Source organism: Saimiri boliviensis, chromosome 4, assembly GCF_048565385.1.
Source record: "Saimiri boliviensis isolate mSaiBol1 chromosome 4, mSaiBol1.pri, whole genome shotgun sequence".
Classification (NCBI taxonomy): Eukaryota; Metazoa; Chordata; class Mammalia; order Primates; family Cebidae; genus Saimiri; species Saimiri boliviensis.
In genome coordinates this window covers 44,768,767-44,791,365 of record NC_133452.1, presented here as the reverse complement: position 1 = coordinate 44,791,365, position 22,599 = coordinate 44,768,767, and the positions used below count along the sequence as shown (strand labels likewise).

At 38.1% G+C, this 22,599-nt stretch overlaps 1 protein-coding gene across 3 annotated transcripts in view; it reads left to right on the top strand.

Annotated features, from left to right (window-relative positions):
- Positions 1-22,599, top strand: part of NKAIN2 (sodium/potassium transporting ATPase interacting 2) — a 1,036,037-nt gene that overhangs the window by 989,635 nt on the left and 23,803 nt on the right. For all 3 annotated transcript variants that reach the window (XM_039467799.2, XM_039467798.2, XM_074397519.1), the window contains exon 5: positions 17,036-17,096. In XM_039467799.2, the coding sequence (XP_039323733.1) occupies positions 17,036-17,096 (61 nt within the window). The remainder of the gene's footprint in view (positions 1-17,035; positions 17,097-22,599) is intronic.

Sequence of the window (22,599 nt, the reverse complement as noted above, 5' to 3'; positions counted from 1 at the left end):
CATTGCTTTTGGTGTTTTAGTCATGAAGTCCTTGCCTACGCCTATGTCCTGAATGGTACTGTGTAGGTTTTCTTCTAGGGTTTTTATGGTGTTAGGTCTTATTTTTAAGTCTTTAACCCATCTGGAGTTAATTTTAGTGTAAGGTGTCAGAAAGGGGTCCAGTTTCAGCTTTCTGCACATGGCTAGCCAGTTTTCCCAACACCATTTATTAAACAGGGAATCCTTTCCCCATCGCTTGTGTTTGTGAGATTTGTCAAACATCAGATGGTTGTAGATGTGTGGCATTGCCTCCGAGGCCTGTGTTCTCTTCCATTGATCTATATCTCTGTTTTGGACCACTACCATGCTGTTTTGATTACTGTAGCTTTGTAGCATAGTTTGAAGTCAGGTAGCGTGATGCCTCCAGCTTTGTTCTTTTTGCTTAGAATGGACTTGGATATGCAGGCTCTCTTTTGGTTCCATATGAAGTTTGAGGTGGTTTCTTCCAGTTCTGTGAAGAGGGTCACTGGTAGCTTGATGGGGATAGTGTTGAATCTACAAATTATTTTGGGCTATATGGCCATTTTCACAATATTGATTCTTCCTAACCATGAGCATGGAATATTTTTTCATCTGTTTGTGTCCTCTCTTATTTTCTTGAGCAGTGATTTGTAGTTCTCCTTGAAGAGGGGAGGGACAGCAGGGGGAGGAAAGGTTGAGGAGGGAAAACATGGGGAGAAATGCCAGATATAGGTAATAGGGGGATGGAGGCAGCAAACCACATTGCCATGTATGAACCTATGCAACAGTCCTGCATGATCTGCATATGTACTCCAGAATGTAAAGTACAATTAAAAAAAAAAAAAAGAAAAAGAAAAAAGCCATCTATATCAAGATTGCCCTCTGCTTCTGAAAAGGAACTTCCCTGGTTAGCTTTACATTAAGCTCTGCAATGCCTATCAAATTCCAAGAGTTTGAAGACACCCTTCTGTGTTGTAAAACAGAAGCTGACAGAGCCAGACTCCAGAGAGAGAGAGAGAGAGAGAGAGAGAGAGAGAGAGAGAGAAGGAAAGAAAGAAAGACAGATATCCTCCTGTCACTATTTAATCATGAAATCCTGAAAAATTATAAACCCAACGTTCAAGGTTCTGAAGCCTTGCTGAAGTGTGAATGGCAAGAAGAGACTCAAAAAAAAAAAAAATTGAGGTGCAAGAGAAGCAATTCCAATCCCCATATTGAAACTTCTCTTTTAGAAGGTGATTCCAAAAAAATTACTAAATTTTCTAACCATTCTCAACCTTTGCTTAATTAAATGAAAAAAAAAAAAAAGAAAAAACTAAAAAACAGAAAGCACTTGAGCCAATTAGTACATATACTAGGGACAAAAAAGACATTTCTTCTTGTAGGAATGGCTGAATAGTCAAAATCTAATGACCATTTACAAATGAGGAGAATTAATATATTTTTGTTTCTCCTAGGAGCTCAAAGTGCATTCATACTTATGATATTTTTTAATATTCATCTTGGGCCCATAAACCAGATATATTGTCAGGAGCTCAGGACCACCCTGGCCAACATGGCAAAACTTCATTTCTACTAACAAAAATATATAAAAATTACCTGGACGTGGTGGGGCTTGTAATCCCAGATACTTGGGAGGTTTTGAGATTGGAGAATCACTTGAGCCCCAGAAGTGGAGGCTGCAATGAGCTGAGATTGTGCCACTGCATTCCAGCCTGGGTGACAGAGCCAGACTCCATAAAAAGAGAGAGAGAGAAAGAGAGAGAGAGAAAGAAGGAAAGAAAGAAAGAAGGAAAGAAAGACAGATATCCTCCTGTCACTATTTAATCATGAAATCCTGAAACATAATTATTTAAATGAGTTCAAGATACAAAATTGGAAGTAACTGAAAATAACCAGTTAATCCTCGAGAGCCTAATGTCCTTTAACAGATGAGTAAGTAAATAAATTGTGGCATCATGGAAGAGTTTTGCTATAATGGCCTCCAGTTGATTTTGACATTGAGACGACAGCAAACATAATGCAAACAGAGACCTGAGAAGTGCAGTCTCCTACTGTTGCTCTTTCAACCTCCCACACCAGTGTGAACAAGCCCAGATTGTTCTGATGAATGATTAGATATGTGACATCGCAAATACGTGGTCCATTTATTTGAGTTCATCACCCTCACCTAACAATCAGCCAAGCCCTAGAAAAAAGTGCTACCTAGCTAATTCACAGTCAACCACAGATGCATGAGTGAGCCCAACCAAATTCGGCAAAAGACCTGCCCAGCTGAACTCAATCCAAATTGCTGATCCAAAAGAACAGTGGGCAAAGATGAATGGTTGTTACTTCAAGACACTAAATTTTGGTTTGGTTTCTCATGTATCAATGGTTAGCTGATATAAGTATATTCATATATTTATATTATAGAATGCCAGTTGAAAATTAAACAATGAATTACTGATAGATGCAGTAGCTTGGCTTAATGTCAAAAATATTATATTATGCTCAATGAAAGAAGCCAGACACCAAGCAATAAGATTCCATGGTATGAAGTACAAGACCCAGCAAAAGCATTCTATGGTTATCAATATCAGAACAGGTATGGCCTGGGGGGTGGTGTAAGGGTTGGGAGAGTGCTGAAGATAAGAGGTCGAGAAGGGACTTTCTGGGGTAGTAGAAATATTCTTGGGTTCTCTAGAGAATTCTCATAGTCCAGTTTAAGAATTCATATGCAAAAATGAATGAAGTTATGTAATATGGATATTGGACAGGGTGCTACATGAGAACGGAGAGTGAGGAATGCCTATCTGTGCTTTTAGTGTTTAGAAAATATTGCCCTGAAGAGCAGCCTTGGAGTAGCCCACGTTTCATGTAGGCATTCACTGTATGGCGATAAATGTTGTTTGTTGGATAGGGAAATGCCTTACTCAAAAACATAAAGATATCAGACAGCATGACATGTATACTGGAGGAACTGCCAGATATTTAATCTGGAAGAGTACAGGGGAGCCACAAGTGTTGGGGCTGAAAGCATAGGCTTGAGCCACATCATGAATGACCTTCAATACTTGCTATAATGTCTTTATCTTATGAGTAAAAAGAGCTTCGGTTTAGATTTTCAAGCTCTTAGAACTATCCCGTCCATCTGACTCTCCACCTAATGCAAGACTCGCCTTGCTCACCAGCAGTAAACTGAAGATAATTAGTGGCTCACCAATATATGTCTAATATAAGAAGCCCACGCTTGTGTGTAGAAGCACGTGTAAGCAATTCAGAGGAGAACTATAAAATCATGATGAGTCGCAACCACTGAAATGGTAATTAAATGAGTGGGAGGAGCGCTCACATTCTCCCACAGGCTCCAAGTTTCCCACAAGTAGTATTAAACTCCTCTGTGGTTTGTCTGGTAGCTGAGCCACTTTCTTTCTTGCTTATTTCCAAGCTCTGCTAATTCAAAGCTCAGTACTATCCTCTGTCTCCAAATTTCCAACTTGGAAAACTAGGTGAACTTAATTTTAACTTTTTTTAAAGTGCATTCACTTTGATTTTTAGAATCTTACATTCTCTTACTTGAGCGTACCGTCAGTTTTGCCTTTTGGATAAACTAAGTAGACTGAGTGAAAGAGAGAAACATGGGATTTGGGGTCCGTAGGCACGAATCAAGTCCTCCCATTATGTCTGAATCTTGGGACAGCATTACCTAACTTCCATAAGCCTCAGTTTGTTTGCTTGTTTTCATTTATAAATTAAGGATAATGATAGAAATTGTCTCCTTAGTTTTGGAAAGAATGAATAGCAGAATGGCTGTAAAGGCGGTGCCACATGCCCAGAATACAGTGATCACTGGCATTTCTTTTCCTACCTCCCAGCTGTTACCAGGATGTGAGGGGTCGGTTAGAGGATTGGTTGGTTTTGAGGTTTAAGCACTAAAAATAAAAAGGTAATGCACAGAAATACAATTTCAATTTTTCCTAGGTTATATATCCCCAAACTGTTATAATTGTATTGCTAGTAATTAATGACATCCCTTCATTCTGAAGTTTATGACACTGTTTCACTCTTGTACTGGCTATGAGCTACATAGAAAGAAGACAATCTAAGATTTATATTGAAAAGAAGGTAACTCAGACGGAAAGGAAGAAAGGGTCAGTGAAGAACACCAATTAAACTCTGGTTCCAAGTCCAGTGTTATTCAGTTCTACTAGATTATACTGCTATGCATGGATAGACCTGACTGGGGTTTTAAGTGACACTTCGGTTCAGTATTGTGCCTTTTAAAATTGCTTTGGGAAAAACTGGTCTTCAAATTTGTGTCTTCCTCAATCCACATCTTATTCCCCTAGAGGGTGTTTTCTCTGTTACTGCTTCACTCCCATTCATCTTCCTTGCCACATACTGCAACAAGTACTTTGCTTCAGAGACTTGCTTTATTGGATGCCACACAAAATACTTTTTCATAAGCATGAAGCTTAATCTAACACATGTCATGGGAAAGGGACCAATTGCTCTAAGGTGCCTACTTAACCATATTTTCAAAACGCTGATAATGTAGCTGAGTTTATGATAACATTTTAAAGTAACTTTTCGCTCTAGCTGGTTTGTCCTGATGTCTTTCTTGTATTTCACTTTATCTTTTTGAGTCCAGTGAGAGTACCACTGACATCATTTTTATATAATATTAATGAATGCATTGTTTTTGATCACTGGATATGTGCTGAAGTCTTAGATGCATTGTACGTTTCACATTTTCCTCATCTTCCAAACTAATACCTCGAAAAAGAAGGAAATGTTAATATAGTTTTCGTCCCTTTCTTTTTCCAAAGGCACCTATTTAATGCCAGTTATTTTGGCAACTAAGCATTTTAATGCAAATAATCTGCTCTCGTAGTCTTTTTTTTTTTTTTTTTTTTTATTGCATTTTAGGTTTTGGGGTACATGTGATGAACATGCAAGATTGTTGCATAGGTACACACATGTCAGTGTGCTTTGCTGCCTTCCGTCCCCTCACCTGTATCTGTCATTTCTCCCCATGCTATCTCTTCCCACCTCCCCACCCCCCGCCCCTCCCCCATTTCCCCCCAACAGACCCCAGTGTGTAGTGCTCCCCTCCCTGTGTCCATGTGTTCTCATTGTTCAACACTCGCCTATGAGCGAGAATATACGGTGTTTGATTTTCTGCTCTTGTGTCTTTACAGAGAAATCTGGCCTCATATTCCCGTTGTCCACTGGGGCAGCACACTCCTGTGAAGGAAATACACGGACCCTTCTTTAGCCTTGTCCGCTAATGTTAGAGAATATTCAATATGGGCTAATTTATTTTTTAAAATGCCTTATCTTTTGTACAGTTAATTTTGCTATTGGTACCCTATTATCCCTGAGCAAAAATTATGCTACTTGTACCAGTTGCTCCCAAAAGAACTATGTAGAGATTTTGTTCAGAAATTCCGTGGGACAGCATTAATTATCTGCATTTTACAGTATATTTAAAAATTGTACTTTCTGTTTCAAATGATTCATTGTGAATAAATCAGAGTTCCTTTTGTACATTACAAATATACAATCTTAAACTTAGCTTTACCATTAAAATAGCATGATATTATTGATAGTTGCTTTCTACATTTCTCAATTATTTTCAATGATTAGTTTTGGTTAAAAACTCCCCTATGGCTCTTGTCTCTCAACCAGACAGCAATTTTGTGGCAGTTCTATTGCACTGGATTAGCCATTTCTTTGGTCATCTCCCAACCGGCATATGTATGGAATGGTTGAACTACTGCTCTCCATACAGTTTTAAAAACAAATCTGATATTTAATCCCTGAGAGAGGTATTAACCATGATGACACTTGAATGCTACTAATCATCTTTCACCTTGCCTGAATATCTTCTGCTCTGCCCCGTTTACTGACACACTAGACTCATTGGAATTAGAGTCACTTTTTGGTAAGTTTGGACTGAACAAATCTACCACTTTCCAGAGACTGTTTTGTCACGGGAATGATTAGGTAACCCAGTGTTGGCATTTAGTTCAATTTCCCATCCTAAAGTAGATAATACAAGTTTGCATGTATGTCTAGTTTTATTTAATCTTTTAAAAGGTGTTTAGTACAGTCATGCTTGATGATGCAGCAGAATACCTAAAGGCTGGTATTAAGATATGTTTCTGATCCGCTGAAAAGCTATTCTGACCCAGTAGGCTGTGAACATTCACAATAGCCCTGGAGGCAATCCTCCATGAGTTATTGTGGGTTGATAACTGCACCTGGGTTATTCGTAGTGTAGAAAATTTGCAGTGTGCTCCACAATAGTTGAGCCAGTAGAATTGTATGAGATAAGAATAATCGAGTAAACAGTAGAGGTGATATACCAGCCCACATAATAAAATACTTCATATAAAGACCTTCATTAATAACACCGATATTATCATATTTGAATCCTTTGCTGAAGCAATCTCAAATTATATAGATGGAATAAGATGGAAAAGAGCAAGTAAAAATCACCTGCAACTTAAAATTATACTTTGTGTCTGCATAATATCCTTCTGTTCATATTCCTATTACAAAAAGCATGGGCTTAGAGCCTATGATTATGAATTCAAAATTGGATTATTTAATTTAAATAAAACATACAACCGATTTATTTGGAATGTGAGATAACTGTGGATAAAAAAGTAGTGTTGCTACTCCTCATTTCTAATCATGTTGGCATAAAGCACAAAAATTAAAATCTGTCTTTATCCTTAAGAAAATAAGCATACCTACTTGGCTTAAGATATATTTATAATTTAGACACTATAATATGAAAGTTTTTAAACATAAAGAAAAGTACCCTAAAATGTAGTATTTTTCAAGTAGATTTTTATTGTGAGATAATTTTAGATCATATGCAATTGTATGAAATAAAATGAGAGATCCTGTGTACACTTTACCTAGTTTCTCCAAATAGTATTACATTGCAAAAATTAATACAGCTTGACTTTTGGGATGTGGATATTGATAGAGTCAAGACACAGAACAGTTTCATCTCTACAAGAACTGCATATGTTGCCTATTTATGGCCACACCCACGTCCTTCTAACCCCACCCTCCTTAGTCCCTGCCAACCACCAACCTGGTCTCAGTTTCAACAATTTTGTGATGTCAAGAATGTTCTGTAATGAGAATCATTTAACATATAACTTGTTTGGATTGACCTTTTTCACCAAGATCAATTCTATGGAAATTCATGCAGGTTGTTGCATTTGTCAGTCATCCCTTCCTTTTCTTTGCTGAGTAATATTTCATGCTACAAATGTACCACAGTTTGTTTAACTATTAAACCATAGACTGACATTGGGTTTGTAGTTCTCCTTGAAGAGGTCCTTCATGTCCTTTGTTAGTTGTATTCTTAGGTGTTTCATTCTCTTTGTAGCAGTTGTAAATGGGAGTTTGCTCATGATTTGGCTCTCTGTTTGTCTGTTCTTGGTGTATAGGAATGCTTGTGATTTCTACACATTGATTTTGTATCCTGAGACTTTGCTTAAGTTGTTTATCATCTTAAGGAGATTTTGGGCTGAGATGATGGGATCTTCTAAATATAAAATCATGTCATCTGCAAATAGAGACAATTTGACTTCCTCAATTCCTAATTGAATACTGTTCATTTCTTTTTCTTGCCTGATTGCTCTGGCTAGAACTTTCAATACTATGTTGAATAGGAATGGTGACAGAGGGCATTCTTGTGTAGTGCCAGTTTTCAGAAGGAATACTTCCAGTTTTTGCCCACTCAGTATAATGCTGGTTGTGGGTTTGTCACAAATAGCTTTTATTATTTTGAGATACATCCATTGATACCTGGTTTATGAAGAGTTTTTAGCATAAAGGCTGTTGAATTTTGTCAAAGGCCTTCTCTGCATCTGTTGAGATAATAATGTGGTTTTTGTCTTTGGTTCTGTATATGTGGTGGATTACACTTACAGATTTGTGTATGTTGAACCAGCCTTGCTTCCTTGGGATGAAGCTGACTTGACCATGATGGATAAGCTTCTTGATGTGCTGTTGCATTCAGTTTTCCAGTATTTTATTGAATATTTTTGCATCAATGTTCATCATGGGTATTGACCTGAAATTTTCTTTTTTAGTTGTGTTTCTGCCAGGTTTTGGTGTCAGGATGACGTTGGTCTCATAAAATGAGTTAGGGAGGATTCCCTCTTTTTGCATTGTTTGGAATAGTTCCAGAAGGAATGATACCAGCTCCTCTTTGTATGTCTGGTAGAATTTGGCTGTGAACCCATCTGGACCTGGACTTTTTTTAGTTGCTAGGCTATTAATTGCTGCATCAATTTCAGACCCTGTTATTGGTCTATTCAGGGATTCAACTTTTCTGATTTAGTCTGGTGAAGGAATTTTCAAGGAGAACTACAAACCACTGCTCGAGAAAATAAGGGAGGATACAAACAGATGGAAAAACACTCCATGCTCATAGTTAGGAAGAATCAATATTGTGGAAATGGCCATACTGCCCAAAGTAATTTATAGATTCAATGCTATCCGCTTCAAGCCACCATTGACCTTCTTCACGGAACTGGAAAAAACCACTTTACATTTCATATGGAACCAAAAAAAGAACCTGCATAGCTAAGACAATCTTCAGCAAAAAAACAAAGCTAGAGGCATCACGCTATCTGACTTCAAACTATCCTACAAGGCTACAGTAATCAAAGCAGCATGGTACTGGTACCAAAACAGAGATATAGACCAGTGGAACAGAAAAGAGGCCTAGGAAGTAGTGCCATACATCTACAACCATCTGGTCTTTGAAAAACATGACAAAAACAAGCAATAGGGAAAAGATTCTTTATTTAATAAATAGTGTTGGGGAAACTGGCTAGCCATGTGCAGAAACTGGACTCCTTCCTTATACCTTATGCAAAAATTAACTCCAGATGGATTAAAGATTTAAACATTAGACCTAACACCATAAAAATCTTAGACGAAAACCTAGGCAGCACCATGTAGGACATAGGGATAGGCAAGGACTTCATGACTAAAACACTAAAAGCAATGGCAACAAAAGTCAAAATAGACAAATGGGATCTAATTAAACTCCAGAGCTTCTGCACAGCAAAAGAAACAAGCATTACAGTGAACCAGCAACCAACAGAATGGGGAAAAATTTTTGCAAGCTACCCATCTGAAAAAAGACTAAAATCCAGAATCTACAAAGAACTAAAAGACATTTACAAGAAAAAAGATGAGCAACCCCATCAAAAAGTGGGTGAAGGAAATGAACAGACACTTTTCAAAAGAAGACATTTATGCAGCCAACAAACATATGAAAAAATGCTCATCATCACTGGTCATTAGAGAAATGCAAAACAAAACCACATTGAGATACCATCTCACACCAGTTAGAATGGCAATCATTAAAAAATCTGGAGACAACAGATGCTGGAGAGGATGTGGAGAAATAGGAACACTTCTACACTGTCGGTGGGGGTGTAAATTAGTTCAACCATTGTGGAAGACAGTGTGGTGATTCCTCAAGGATCTAGAAATAGAAATCCCATTTGACCCAGCAATCCCATTACTGGGTATATACCAAAGCATTATAAGTCATTCTGTTATTAAAAAAACATGCACACGTTTATTCATTTCGACACTATTTACAATAGCAAAGACTTGGAAATAACCCAAATGTCCATCAATGATAGACTGGTAAAAGCAAATATGGCCCATAGATATCATGGAATAATATGCAGCTATAAAAAAGGATGAGTTCATGTTCTTTTTAGGGACATGGATGAATCTGGAAATCATCATTCTCAGCAAACTGACACAAGAACAGAAAACCAAACAGTGCATGTTCTCCCTCATAAGTGGGTGTTGAGCAATGAGAACATATGGACACAGGTAGGAGAACATCACATATTGGGGTCTGTTGGGAGTTGACAAGCTAGGGGAGAGATAGCAGGGGTGGGGAGATTGGGGAGAGATAGCATTAGGAGAAATACCTAATGTAGGTGACAGAGGGATGGCTAAAGCAAACCACCATGGCATATGTGTACCTATGTAACCATCCTGCAAGATCTGCACATGTACCCCAGAACTTAAACTAAAATAAAATAAGAACGACATTGGGGTTGTATCCACCTTGGGGCTGTTAGGAATAGTAATGTTCTACATATTGGTGTACAGGTTTTTGTGGGAACATGTTTTTATTTCTCAGAGATAAATGCCCAGAAGTGCAATTGCTGGATCATATGGTAGTTGCATGTTTAGCTTGTAAAGAAACCCCCAAACTGTTTTCCAGAATGACTGTACATAAATGTTCACCGTTTCTGTTTTCAAGACATTGGTTTTTGGCTTTCTAATGTTTGACTATCATGCATTTTGGCATGACTTTCTCTGTGGTTAACTAAGCTTTTTGAATTATTACGTTTATATCCTTTGCCAGATTTCGGAAGTTTCCAGTCATTATTTCTTTGAGCACTTTTTCAGTGCTGAACTCTTTCTCCTTTCCTTTCAGGACTCCAATGGATGGGGTGGGGGGAGTTACATCTTTATTATTACCATGAATCCCTGAGGATTTTGCATGTTTTCCAGTTTATTTCTGTTGCTTAGTTTAGGTAATTTCTATTGTTCATTTTTCAAGTTTACTGATTCCTTCCTCTGTGTCCTCCACATTTTTTTTAGTTTTAAATTTTCAGTTTGGTTCTTTCTTATATATTCTATTTCTTTGCTGAGACTTTCTAATTTTTTAATTTATTTCAAACATGTTTGTAATTACTTATTGGAGCATTTTTGCAATGGCTACTCTGGAATATTTGTCCGAAAATCTTAACATCTTCATCACCTCTGTGGTTAGGTTGCATTGGCTGTCTTCATTCAATTTGAAGCCATCCTCAGTCTTGGTATGATTAGCAATTATTAATTGAAACATGGACATTTTTATGAGACCCTAGATCTTAATTAAACCTTCCATTTTATTTGATTCTGCTCATGCTGTTTTGCTAGGAGAAAGAGGGATGCTGACTCATTTCTGCCAAGTGGAAATATAATTCTGTCCGGGATTCCCACTTAGCCTCCATTAATACTCAAGGTAGGAAGTGCTTTTCATTAAGGTTAGGAGGCTGTGGAAGTTCCTGCTTGCCACTAGCCTCTCACTGATATTTCCATATCTGGGAAGAGTAAGACAGCTTTATTACTGCTCCAAGGTGGCTTTCACTGATGCCATGGGGTTGGGGGACTGACCTCAGTACTGCCAGGAATTGGTAAAAGTCCTGATCTTCTACTAAGCTTCCACTGACATCACTCCACTGGGGAGAAGAGGGCTGCCCTGTTACTCGAGAGTGAGACTAGAAGTCTGGATTACCTATGAGGCAGGGGGGTAGTCTTGACTCCCTCTCTGTTGCTGTGGTTGGGGAATGGGGCTACAATTTTTTGTGTTTTTGTCTTTTTTTTAATGGTGTTGGCTAAAATAGAGGCACTATCTTGTAAAGTGTTTTGTCTTGCTGTGCTGCCTTTTCCTTTTCTCTAGTCTTTTGGCTAGAGACAGAAAGCTTTTACTGGGGCTTTTAAAATATCTGTGCCTGTTGGCATTTTGGAGTTACAGGCTTCTTCAGCTCCAAGTAAGTCTGGTGTATATGAAACCTCCCAAAAAAATAATAATGGAATTCACCCACATGTCCTTTCTTGAGTACCAAAGTCCATAGCTGGTCTGCCTTCTCTCCACCTTTCAGAGTCTTCTTGTGTTTGTTACATATATAATGTTGATGGTTTCAAATTGTGCTTAATATGAAGGATAGGGAAAGGTATTTCTCCCATTACTCCAACTTCCCAGAAACAGACATCCAGAATGTAAGATGTTAAACACTAAGGTTGCTATATTTTCAATTATTACAATTAAATCCTTTAAAATACTTACCAAAAGGCTTTCGTTTCATTTTATCTATTAGCTTCTAAGTGAATTTTTAGGACATACAATCATAATTTGGTTTGTGGATACAAAAAAGAACTTTAATCTGATTTAGTTATAGAGAGAAAATATCACTTCCTTTCAGTCAGTAATGATAACAAGATGATATGTAATTCCTTATCAAGTGAATTAAAAGTGAATAAATCACATTAGATATATGAAGATGAAAAGATAAATAAAAATTAAAAGATTTATGCTTAGCTCTGCTTTAAACAACAAAAACTAAAACAACTAGAATATTTTATTTCTTTCGCTAGTGGATAATTGTGTGTTTGCCTAGAATAATGCCACAGGTCCCTTCCGTTATTATTCTAAGCATCTTTAAATAAGGAACAAAATACAACTATTTTCTTTTAGTTGCAGATACTCACATCTACTCTAACAACATGAGCCTCTATTATCTGCTTTATGCCCTGTTACTTCCCTTTATACAGCCCCAGCTTCCCTGAACTGGGCCACTTCCTCTTCCCTGATTATCATCTATTTCTTTCCAGCTCTAGTCTGAGCTCTGCTTGGAAGATGTCCTTTCCATCTCTCCATTCTCCTCTTTGTTTTTGTTTTTGTTTTTTTTTTTCAGCCCTCCCACTTCTGAAGGTCCATCTCAAAAGTGCCAAGCACCGAGCTACTCTGAGAATGGATTACCAGTTCTTGGAGAAATCTGCACTTTTATTTAGCCTTAAAGAATGAGTTAGTTTCCATTAGTTGTTTTTCCTGATGGGTATTAACTCATTCCCTAAGGCCAGCTCAATACCTGGGTGACAAAATAATCTGTACAACAAACCCCCACGACACAAGTTTGCCTATTTAACAAACCTACATATGAACCCTAGAATTTAAAAAATCAAAAAAGGAAGACCTGGAAAGTAAGCAGGCAGTACTGCCATGTAAAGCTTTATGTCTAATTTAGCAACCCAGGACTCTGATTTCAAAATCAAATGCAAAAAAAAGAATGAATTAGAACTACTCATTTCCGGACGTGCAAGGCTGAGTAGAGAAGGGAAGGAAGAGATGTAGGCCATTAGCATTCTTTGTTGGCAGACTGGGAAAATGAGTTAAGGAACAGAGAGGGAAAGCTACGTGATACATGTCAGCAGACTACCAGCAGCTTCCTACTGACGTCAATTCTGACAGATTGGTGAGAAATGAAACAAGAAAGGGAATCAAGTATCAAGCTGGGAAGGACTTGGGTCTATGAAAAATGTTATACTTCTGTGGGGGGTGCTCCTTAAGTTTATTGTAGAGAAAAATGGCACAGTTCCATTGGCATTTGGACACACTAGAGGCCCACTGAGTATGACCCTAATCTGGTCTTCACAGCTTTGATTTCCATTGCTCTAATACAAAGTCCCTAAACTCTCATCACATGTAGCTACTGGCTCTTACCTAAACACAACCCATATCTTTCCTGCTTGATAATCTCACTCTGGAAAAGCAAGTCCCATTTTGCCTGTCATCTGCAAAAATACATATAATGCTCTTCCAACAGTGGTTGTGAGGATTAATGAGCTAACACATGGAAGTGTCCAGTCTAGTGTTTATTGTCACTTATAGAACTACAATTTTCTCCCTTCTTTCTGATGATTTATCTAAACCTACTTCAAATTACAATTATATGCACACCTGCTACAAAATTGCAAACTCCCTAAAGCTAGGACTATATCTCAAACAGTGGCTCTAACCAGGGGCAATTTTACCTTTTAGAGAACATGTGACAATTTTTATTTAAAAAGAAAAATTGCCTCAATTATTGATTGTCTTGACTGTAAGATGTTATTGTTTAAACACTGACAACACGTAACAGCCTCACAAACATGTACTACCCAACCCAAAATGTCAGTGGTGACTAGAACTCTGCTTTAGTTCATCATTGTAGCCCAGGTAGCAATTAGCAGAGTTGCATGTTATAGGAGACTGGATTCATCTGTTCTCATGCTGCTAATAAAGACATACCCAAGACTGGGTAATTTAAAAAGGAAATAAGTTAAATCGACTCAGTTCTGCATGGCTTGGAAGGCCTCAGGAAATTTACAGTCATGACAGAAGGAGAAGCAGAGACCTTCACAGGGTGGCCACAAGGAGAAGAATGAGAGCAAAGGAGGAGAAAAGTCCCTTATAAAACCATTAGATCTTGTGAGAACTCACACACTATCTTGAGAACAGCATGAGAGTAACCGCCCACATGATTCAATTACCTCCCATTGGGTCTCTCCCATGACACGTGAGGATTATGTGAACTACCATTCAAGATGATGGCAACACAGCCAAACCATGTCAGAGACATTGAGAATTGTTAGAAAAAATTTGAAGTCCCTTCCTATAGATAAATGTTATGAATTGCCACTGGGGAGGTAAAATTAAGTTAGAAATTTATATTGTGTAGGGAAATTGGAAGATAGCAGAGTTTATGAATATTGATTAATTTGGGGGACACAAATTTCCATTTGTAGTTAGAGGTGACCAGTTTAAAAGCTAAAGTTCTCTTAATCAGCAATCTTTTGTAACAAAATGCGGCAGGATTTACTTTTATATCAAAGGAGCTCCCCAGATAGTTAAAGAATGAAACTGAATAATTAAAAGATCACAGTAAGCAGAATGCAATGCCTTAGCTGCATTCTGGGGAGTACATTTAATAATCAAGAATCTAGTGACAGTAATGAGAAGTTTAAACTTACTAGTCCTGAATCTCTGAATGTATCGATGCTTGTTACCTAGATTTTCATTTCAAAGAAATGAAGTGATGAGTAAGATTTTTTTTAAGTTCTTAATTAGAACAAATTGCTTTACAAATAATCTAATAAACATTTAACACTGAAAAGAAGAGGAAAACTATTGATAAGCCTGTAACATTTAGCCATATATAGTAAGAACTTAATGTGGAGGAAGAGGTAAAGCTATAAGCAATACCAAGAGAATTTAACCAAACCCATAGGCTCTTTACCTAGACACAGCCAGATCCAGTGCCAATGACAAGCAACCCATGGGACTGTGTCACTCCATAAAAAGAGCATTTTCATCAGTCCTGGTGGTTAAAAGATCAAGATGTGTTAGTATAGTCTCTAATTTTCCAGTACCCATGAAAATGCTCTAATTACTATGTGATTTGAGTTTGGACAAATCAAAATCTTTGCTAAACTCAAACAGGAGACATTGGTTTTTAATTCACACAATGAACTCTAAAAGTAAGTCCCATAAAAACAAAGCTCTTCATGATTCTATTTTACGAAGAAGTGGTTCTCACTATCACTATTTTATTGCCAATAGCAACATATTCAAAGAGAAACATGCTGATTTGATAAGTTTTCTAAAATATTTTTTAAAAAGAAAACGCATTCTGCTGATACAGCATCAGTGGTATTTATTTATTTTTTTATTTATTTTGAGACGGAGTCTTGCTCTGTCATCCAGGCTGGGATGGAGTGCAGTGGCATGATAATCCGCTCACTGCAACCTCCACCTCCCAGGCTTAGGCAGTTCTCCTGCCTCAGCTCCCGAGTTGCTGGGATTACAGGCATGTGCCTCCATGCCCAGCTAATTTTTTTTTTGTACTTTTAGTAGAGATGGGGTTTTACCACAATGCCCAGTCTGGTCTCGAGCTCCTGACCTTGTGATCCACCCGACTTGGCCTCCCAAAGTGCTGGGATTACAGGCGTAAGCCACCACACCCGTCCCAGGGCTATTTATTTTTAACTCTTTATGATGTGTACTGGTGCGGATACTGCAGTGGTAGGTATGGGGTATGCATTCCCTATCCTCCAGGATCTAAAAACAAAAGCGCTAGAAGACTATGTTGCATCGGTCTTCTTCCTTCAACTCTGCCTCTCCAAGCGTGGTCACTGCTGCTTCCTCTTTTGCCCAGGAATGACCTCTTTTTTATCGCATGCCAGTTCTTTTTGGAAGATAGCTACAATCTGCCAGAACGTGTTTTCTCTCTCAAATCCAAATTAGCGACTTAAAAGTTTCTTTTCACCAGAGGCTGCTTTGTCTCCTAATAGTTCTGCGCTCATTAAATACCTATTAGTGTACCCTTTGACTTAAAAATGTTCCACTCACTTCCACCAGAAGATCACTATCTGTCACCTAATGAAAAACAACTTCATTAGGCTTGTCGCGGCAGTTCCTTTTTTTTTTTTTTTTTTTTCGTGCTTTCACTTCCTGATTGAAGACTGCAGCTATTCCTAATGTTTTCTTCCCCACACTAAATATTATTGTATGGGGTCGGTCTTCAGACAGATCAATGCCTGTCTGAAAGGTTGTGAATAATCTTCATCAGTGTTTTGAGGACATACCTTTAGGGATTCTTCCAAACTAGATCAGTTTGCAAAAAGAAAAAGAAAAAAATAGTTTTCCACTTATCCAGAAATTATATTTTTTTCTTTCGGCTAGTCCTCATAATTTGACTAAATAAATATTGTACTAATATGAAGAAATACAAAAATACTCAATCTGAAAAAATAGATCAAATGACTTTGCTGTGCTCCTTTACAAGCACACAGACCTTTTTGTAATGTTTCAGAAAAGACAATGTGATGTGTGTAATGTCATATTCAATGCACTTATATGTATCCACCTCATCGCTTCTCTGTAACATAGTCTCTTAATTATATTCATTATGCCCTGGTTTCTGTTTCAGATCTGAGTTTTCCTTACTTAAAAAGAGCTCATGCAACAAGCCTAATGTTTTTTCCCTCAGAGCATTTTTTTGATGGTCTGTGGGAGTCCAATTTTTAGAATCTTAGACTCTGGGCTAATGAAACGTAAACTACAAGTTGACCGGCACAAATGCAAATGTTAGTCCACTAGTGAATGGTTATCAGTCTTTTTCTGTACTGAAAATAATTTGTTTAGAGTGCCTGGCAATTAATAAATCTTACACGTCAATGTAGGTCAAAGAAAAACAGAGTAATACATTTATTTACAAGACAGATGAACATCATTTGAATCAGGAATCCACACTGGAGTCAAGATCCAGTCCGATGAGCCGTGTTGGAGCCCTGAATCTGGTTGTAAACTGCCTGACTTTGAAAAGCCACTCCCCAGTGAGGTCTGGTGTTGTTGCCTTTGTCTGATGTCTAAAGCGTCTCTGTTTTGTTTCAGCTGGCAGGTTTCATCTACGCCTGTTATGTTGTGAAATGCATAACTGAAGAAGAGGACAGCTGTAAGTATTAAAGCTCTATTCTGTTCCTTTCAAGTTCAAAGCATCTTCTTTACTGCCTCCTACTTAGCCTTCTTATTCCTCAGACAAGATCCCACAACACAGCATTAGAATGGGCAATAAGCATTTTGTGCCCATTAGACTAAAGTGTTTTTCGTAACAGTATCCAGCAAATTGATGAATGGAGAAGCACACCCATTTTGAAAACATAATTTCTTTCTTTTCATTGAAGGCCTTTTAAAAATCCTTTCCTCTTATAAACAATTCTCGTAGGGAATAGAGAGGAGAGATTAGAGATGGAAATGACCTTAAGATGTGGTTGACTTGACTGTTCTCTTTTTATGAACCATTTACTAGGTGTTGATAACTAACCAGTTTTACCCAAGACTACAAATCCCCAAAAAAATCAACAATTTGTAATAATTTCTAAGATTGTCATAAAAAAAACTGACTTCAGATTAATTCAGAGAATTTGTCTTTGGGAAATCAAATGTCCATCTGTCCTTTTTATTCCCACTATTTGGTACAAATGGCTAGAATTCTACTATGTCAAAATCTCAACATTGAGACATACTGCTTGATCCAGAGTTTAGATAACAGTACCCTCTTAACAAGCCTCCAAGTGGGTCCATTCTCTGCTCTCTCAGACATGGAGGGGAGAAGGTTTTATTCTATCCTTGCCCCTAAGGATTTAAAATAGGAGAACTGGGAAAAGTACTTCTATTCTCTGTGGGTACGATCATGGATAATTGCCCATGCAAGTACATTTACTCTGAGGAAAAACCAGAATTGGGAATAATTTCTCTTGGTCTCAAAAATATTTGTAATATTGGGTTTTTGAAACAGTAATGAAAGAGGAAGGTGAGAATATGATGATGTGAGGGAAACATCCAAAGATAAATATATGTTTCTTCTTCCCTTTCCAATTATGCTGGAAAGGAAGAGGCAGTATCAAGTGATTAATTTATAAGAGGCACTTTTAGATCATACTACATGTTATAAAATCAGAAATATACAGTATACAAATAATTTATTTCATATATAAAAGGAAATAATGGTCCTTTCACTGAATAAGTATTTGTAAAATATTCCTCAATGTTTCAAGTGTTATGTCAGCCTTTGGAGATTTTAGGATGAGTCATACATAATATTTCACCTCTAGGAACTTGCCAACTAGTAGGGTAAGACAAACATGAGCAAATGAGTATGAAACTCTATAGTGCATGCTGTGGATAAGGAGAAGAAAGAGACCAGGAGAAGGTTCATAGAGAACACTCTTGAGCTGGATCTTGAAAGATGAATCAATCTGGGTGAAAAAGCATCAAAGTATATCACAGCCAGATTAATGTGACTGAATTGTTTCCTATGCTACAGGTAGACGGCTGGAGAAGACTGGAAAAACAAGTATGGATGAGATAATAGAAAAGTGGGCATGACAGATTAGAGAGTCTAGACGTCATATAATACAATCATGGGTCAAAATGCAGGTGGTTTTTAAAAAGAGAATAACATAATAAAAAATGTACTTTAGGAAAAACACATTAGCATCACTATAAAGAAAGGACTCAAGAGTGGGAAAGATTAGGGAAAAGAGAACTAATTAAGACCCCATGAAAATGAGACATGAGATAATGTGAATCTGGACAAGGACTGTATTGGAGATAGAAAGGATAGGTGTGACATGAGACGTGCCAAAATAACATGATTAGTGGGTGATGGTGGGTACTGTGATAAGGGAAAAGGAGAAGACTGTTAGATTCCTGGGTGTCTCATGCAAGTGAATGGGTAGATGGAATTGCCACTTGTAAAGAAAGATGGGAATAAAATGTATTCAAATATTAGGAAGGGCAAAATTATATGGATGTTAAAATGTATGGATCACCGAAACTATGTAAGTTCATTCAGATATTACCATTCAGTGTCTATGTGCCAAATCCCTGGTGAAGGGGAAGTCCCCAGTTAATTTCGTATGGAAGTTGGGCTTTCTCTGGGCTATGTTGTTGGATTTCATTTCACAACGATACCAGTGTGTTTTTATCTTCAGACAATACGTACTGACATCCGATGTCTCCTACATGCACCATCAGTATTTCAGCAGAATAGCACCTCTCAAAGGAGATCTCAGAAATGCTAGTTCCACAAGACATACTGCTCAAAAATAAAAAAGATTCCAAAGCCAAGTAAGTTTGACACTGAAAATTTAGAATGCACACTTACGTATTAACATTTCTGAGAGTACTGCCACAAAGAAGCATGTCCTTTTTTTTTTTTTTTTTTTTTTTTTTCCTAACCCACAGTTTTGTTTTAACCATATTACCTCAAGGCCAGACACAGATCAAAGAGAAAAACCAGAAAGAGCTCCACAGCTTGATAATACCTTCAGTTCCCCCGGGAGAATACCACATCCCCCACAGGGGAAAGAGGCAGGGTCAGTCACGAGGCAGAGAGAGAGAACCTTTAGTCTGAGTCCTACAGGAAGAAACGGATGAGGCAGGGTAGGTGGGCTTATTAGGATAGGTTAGCTGTGTTGCAAAGTGGTGTCCCATGACATTCATGTTCACGGTGACTGTTAACACAGAGGTTTAGGGCTATTTACAGACTCCACATGTTTCTTGGGGTGAACCAGGGCTTACTTTGGAAACAGCTAGTGGTCGTTTTGTAGATGTTAAAGCATCGATTTACAGAAATTAAAAGTATGGTTAATATAAGCCTCCAAAAAAATTTGAACACAGGAATCCTGTTTTTTACCACCCCCCCCCCCAAAAAATAGCCTTAATATTCTGGAGAATTATTCTAAGGGAATTCTTTTTTTTCTATCTCTAATATTATGTTTATTTTATAAACAAAAAACCTTTGAATGAACAATAGAGTTAGCAAGAGTACAACCAAGTGCGATTAGAAATCCTGCTCCAACAGAAACAAACTCCAAATGGTGAAGGATAACAATATTTTTTAATAATGATCTTTCAAGGTGTCAAAAAGGTTTTTTTTTTTTGCTTATTTTTGTATTGCATTTTAGGTTTTGGGGTACATGTGAAGAACATGCAAGATTGATGCATAGGTACACACATGGCAGTGTGATTTGCTGCCTTCCTTCCCCTCACCTGTATCTGTCATTTCTCCCCATGCTATCTCTCCCCACCTCCCCACCCCCCCGTCCCTTCCCCATTTCCCCTCAACGGACCCCAGTGTGTAGTGCTCCCCTCCCTGTGTCCATGTGTTCTCATTGTTCAACACCTGCCTATGAGTGAGAACATACGGTGTTTGATTTTCTGTTCTTGTGTCAGTTTGCTGAGAATGATGGTTTCCAGGTTCATCCATGTCCCTACAATGGACACGAACTCATCATTTTTGATGGCTACGTAATATTCCATGGTGTATATGTACCACGTTTTCCCTGTCCAGTCACTCACCCTCTGCATTTTCACTGGGAGCTGAAGTCCTGAGCTGTTCTTAGTTGGCCATCTTCCCAGCAGTCCCAGGGAATTCTTCCCTAGATCAAGTTTTGGCCAAAGCAATATAAATTCAAGGAGTTTCAAAGTCACCAATATCTGTTGGAAGATCAACTTATCTCTCAAGCATCTAATAAGCTTTTTTCCACAAAAGACTCCAAAAAATAACATGTATGTCCATCTGTGTATCCTGACCACAGTACCACATCTGCCTTCATTAATCCAAAGCATAAGAAGACTTCACAAAGACAGGTTTTATCATGTTAGTTTTATTACTCAGTGAGTAAAATATGAACTCTTTATTTAAATCCAAATAGACTGATGCTTGCCTCAGAATCTTTTTTTTATTTTTGAGCAGTATGTCTTGTGGAACTAGCATTTCTGAGATCCCCTTGGAGAGGTGCTATTCTGCTGAAATACTGAAAATGCATGTAGGAGACATCGTATGTCAGTACGTATTTGTCTGAAGATAAAAACGCACTGGTATCGTTGTGAAATGAAATCCAACAACATAGCCCAGAGAAAGCCCAACTTCCATACGAAAATTAACTGGGGACTTCGCCTTCAGCAGGGAAGTGCCAGTCTATTTGGATTTAAATAAAGAGGATTTAAATTCTCAGTAAACAGGTGGGAGGAGATGCTCATTTGGGCTGGTTCTCTGTCCAATAGTCTTTGGTGACTTTCAGTTAGGTTCATTTACTTGCAGTCATTTACACATAGACAGACAGTTATAAGTATGTTTTGGTGACAAGGCTTTGGGTTGATATTCTCCATGTGTGATCACTTGCCTGATATTCATCCTCAGACACTGCCTGGACATGTGACTTTCAACCCATAGAGTAAAAAAGGTTTGACATTTCTGTATAATTTTGGAAATTATATTATAAAAAATCATCTTGATCCTGAAAAAGTTCGGTAATATACATGTATGTAAACACTGAGGGGGTCTCTGTGTGCCTATTTTTACCCACTTTGGATTTGCAGTGAGGCATCATCATTTGTAGTGAAGCATAGTGGCAGGAGTAGGTGCTAGCTACCTGCTTACCAAATTGGTTAAGTTTCCATTACTAAGAGCCTTGCAAGGAACAGAGGACAGTTCTGGTTCTGTAGCTTGTGCTTAGAGTGGCTGTGGAGATAAAGGCCCAATTATAGCAACTGGACAAAATATTCTTGAAGTCAAGATGAAGCTACTCAGTTATGTGCTCAGTTCTGATATGTCAGCCTCACAGCAACAAGGGTATCCAGGGAACTTCAGAGGAAAGAGGCAAAAACCTCCAGCAAGCAATGGAGAGGGTGTGAGCTCAATGTGCAGAGTCAAGCCTAGACTCAATGAAATAGCAATAAATCATCACTGAAAAAGAAACTTAGGCTCATGAGCATCAAATGCCTGAGAACTTTTTCCCTTTATTCATCCTTTCAAGTAGTATCTCATTACTTGTCTAGAGCCCAGTTTGATTGATGTTTATAGAGATACTGTTTTAGTTCCCTTGGAATAATATAACAAAATATTATAGGTAGGTGGCTTATAAATGACAGAAATTTATTTCTCACAGTTTTGGGGGCTGGAAAGTCCAAGATCAAGACACCAGTAGATCTGACTTCTAGTGGGGGCTGGTTTCCTTGCTCATAGGTGGTACCTTTTTGCTGTAGCCTCACACATGGTAAAGGGGCAAGGCAGCTCTCAGGGGCCTCTTTTAGAAGGTCACTAATTCCATTTCTGAGAGCTCCACTCTGATGACATAACCACCTTCTACAGACCCCACCTCCTAACACCATTACATTGACAATTATGTTTCAAATTATGAATTGGGGTGGGTCACTAATTTAGATCATAGCAGACACTTTACAGCAAGGGTTTTTGGGTTTTTTTCCCCATTGAAAAAATCTGGGCCTTAAAATTTACATCTCTGACCCTTTAGTTATCTAAGCTGGAGCCACAGCCTGGCAGGCCAGCTGGTTGTGCAGACTCACAGGGCGCCACTGCCATCTGCTGTGCCTACCAGGAGATGACAGCAACCCTCCGAGCAGAGATCGTGGACACTTCTTCCCCCAAG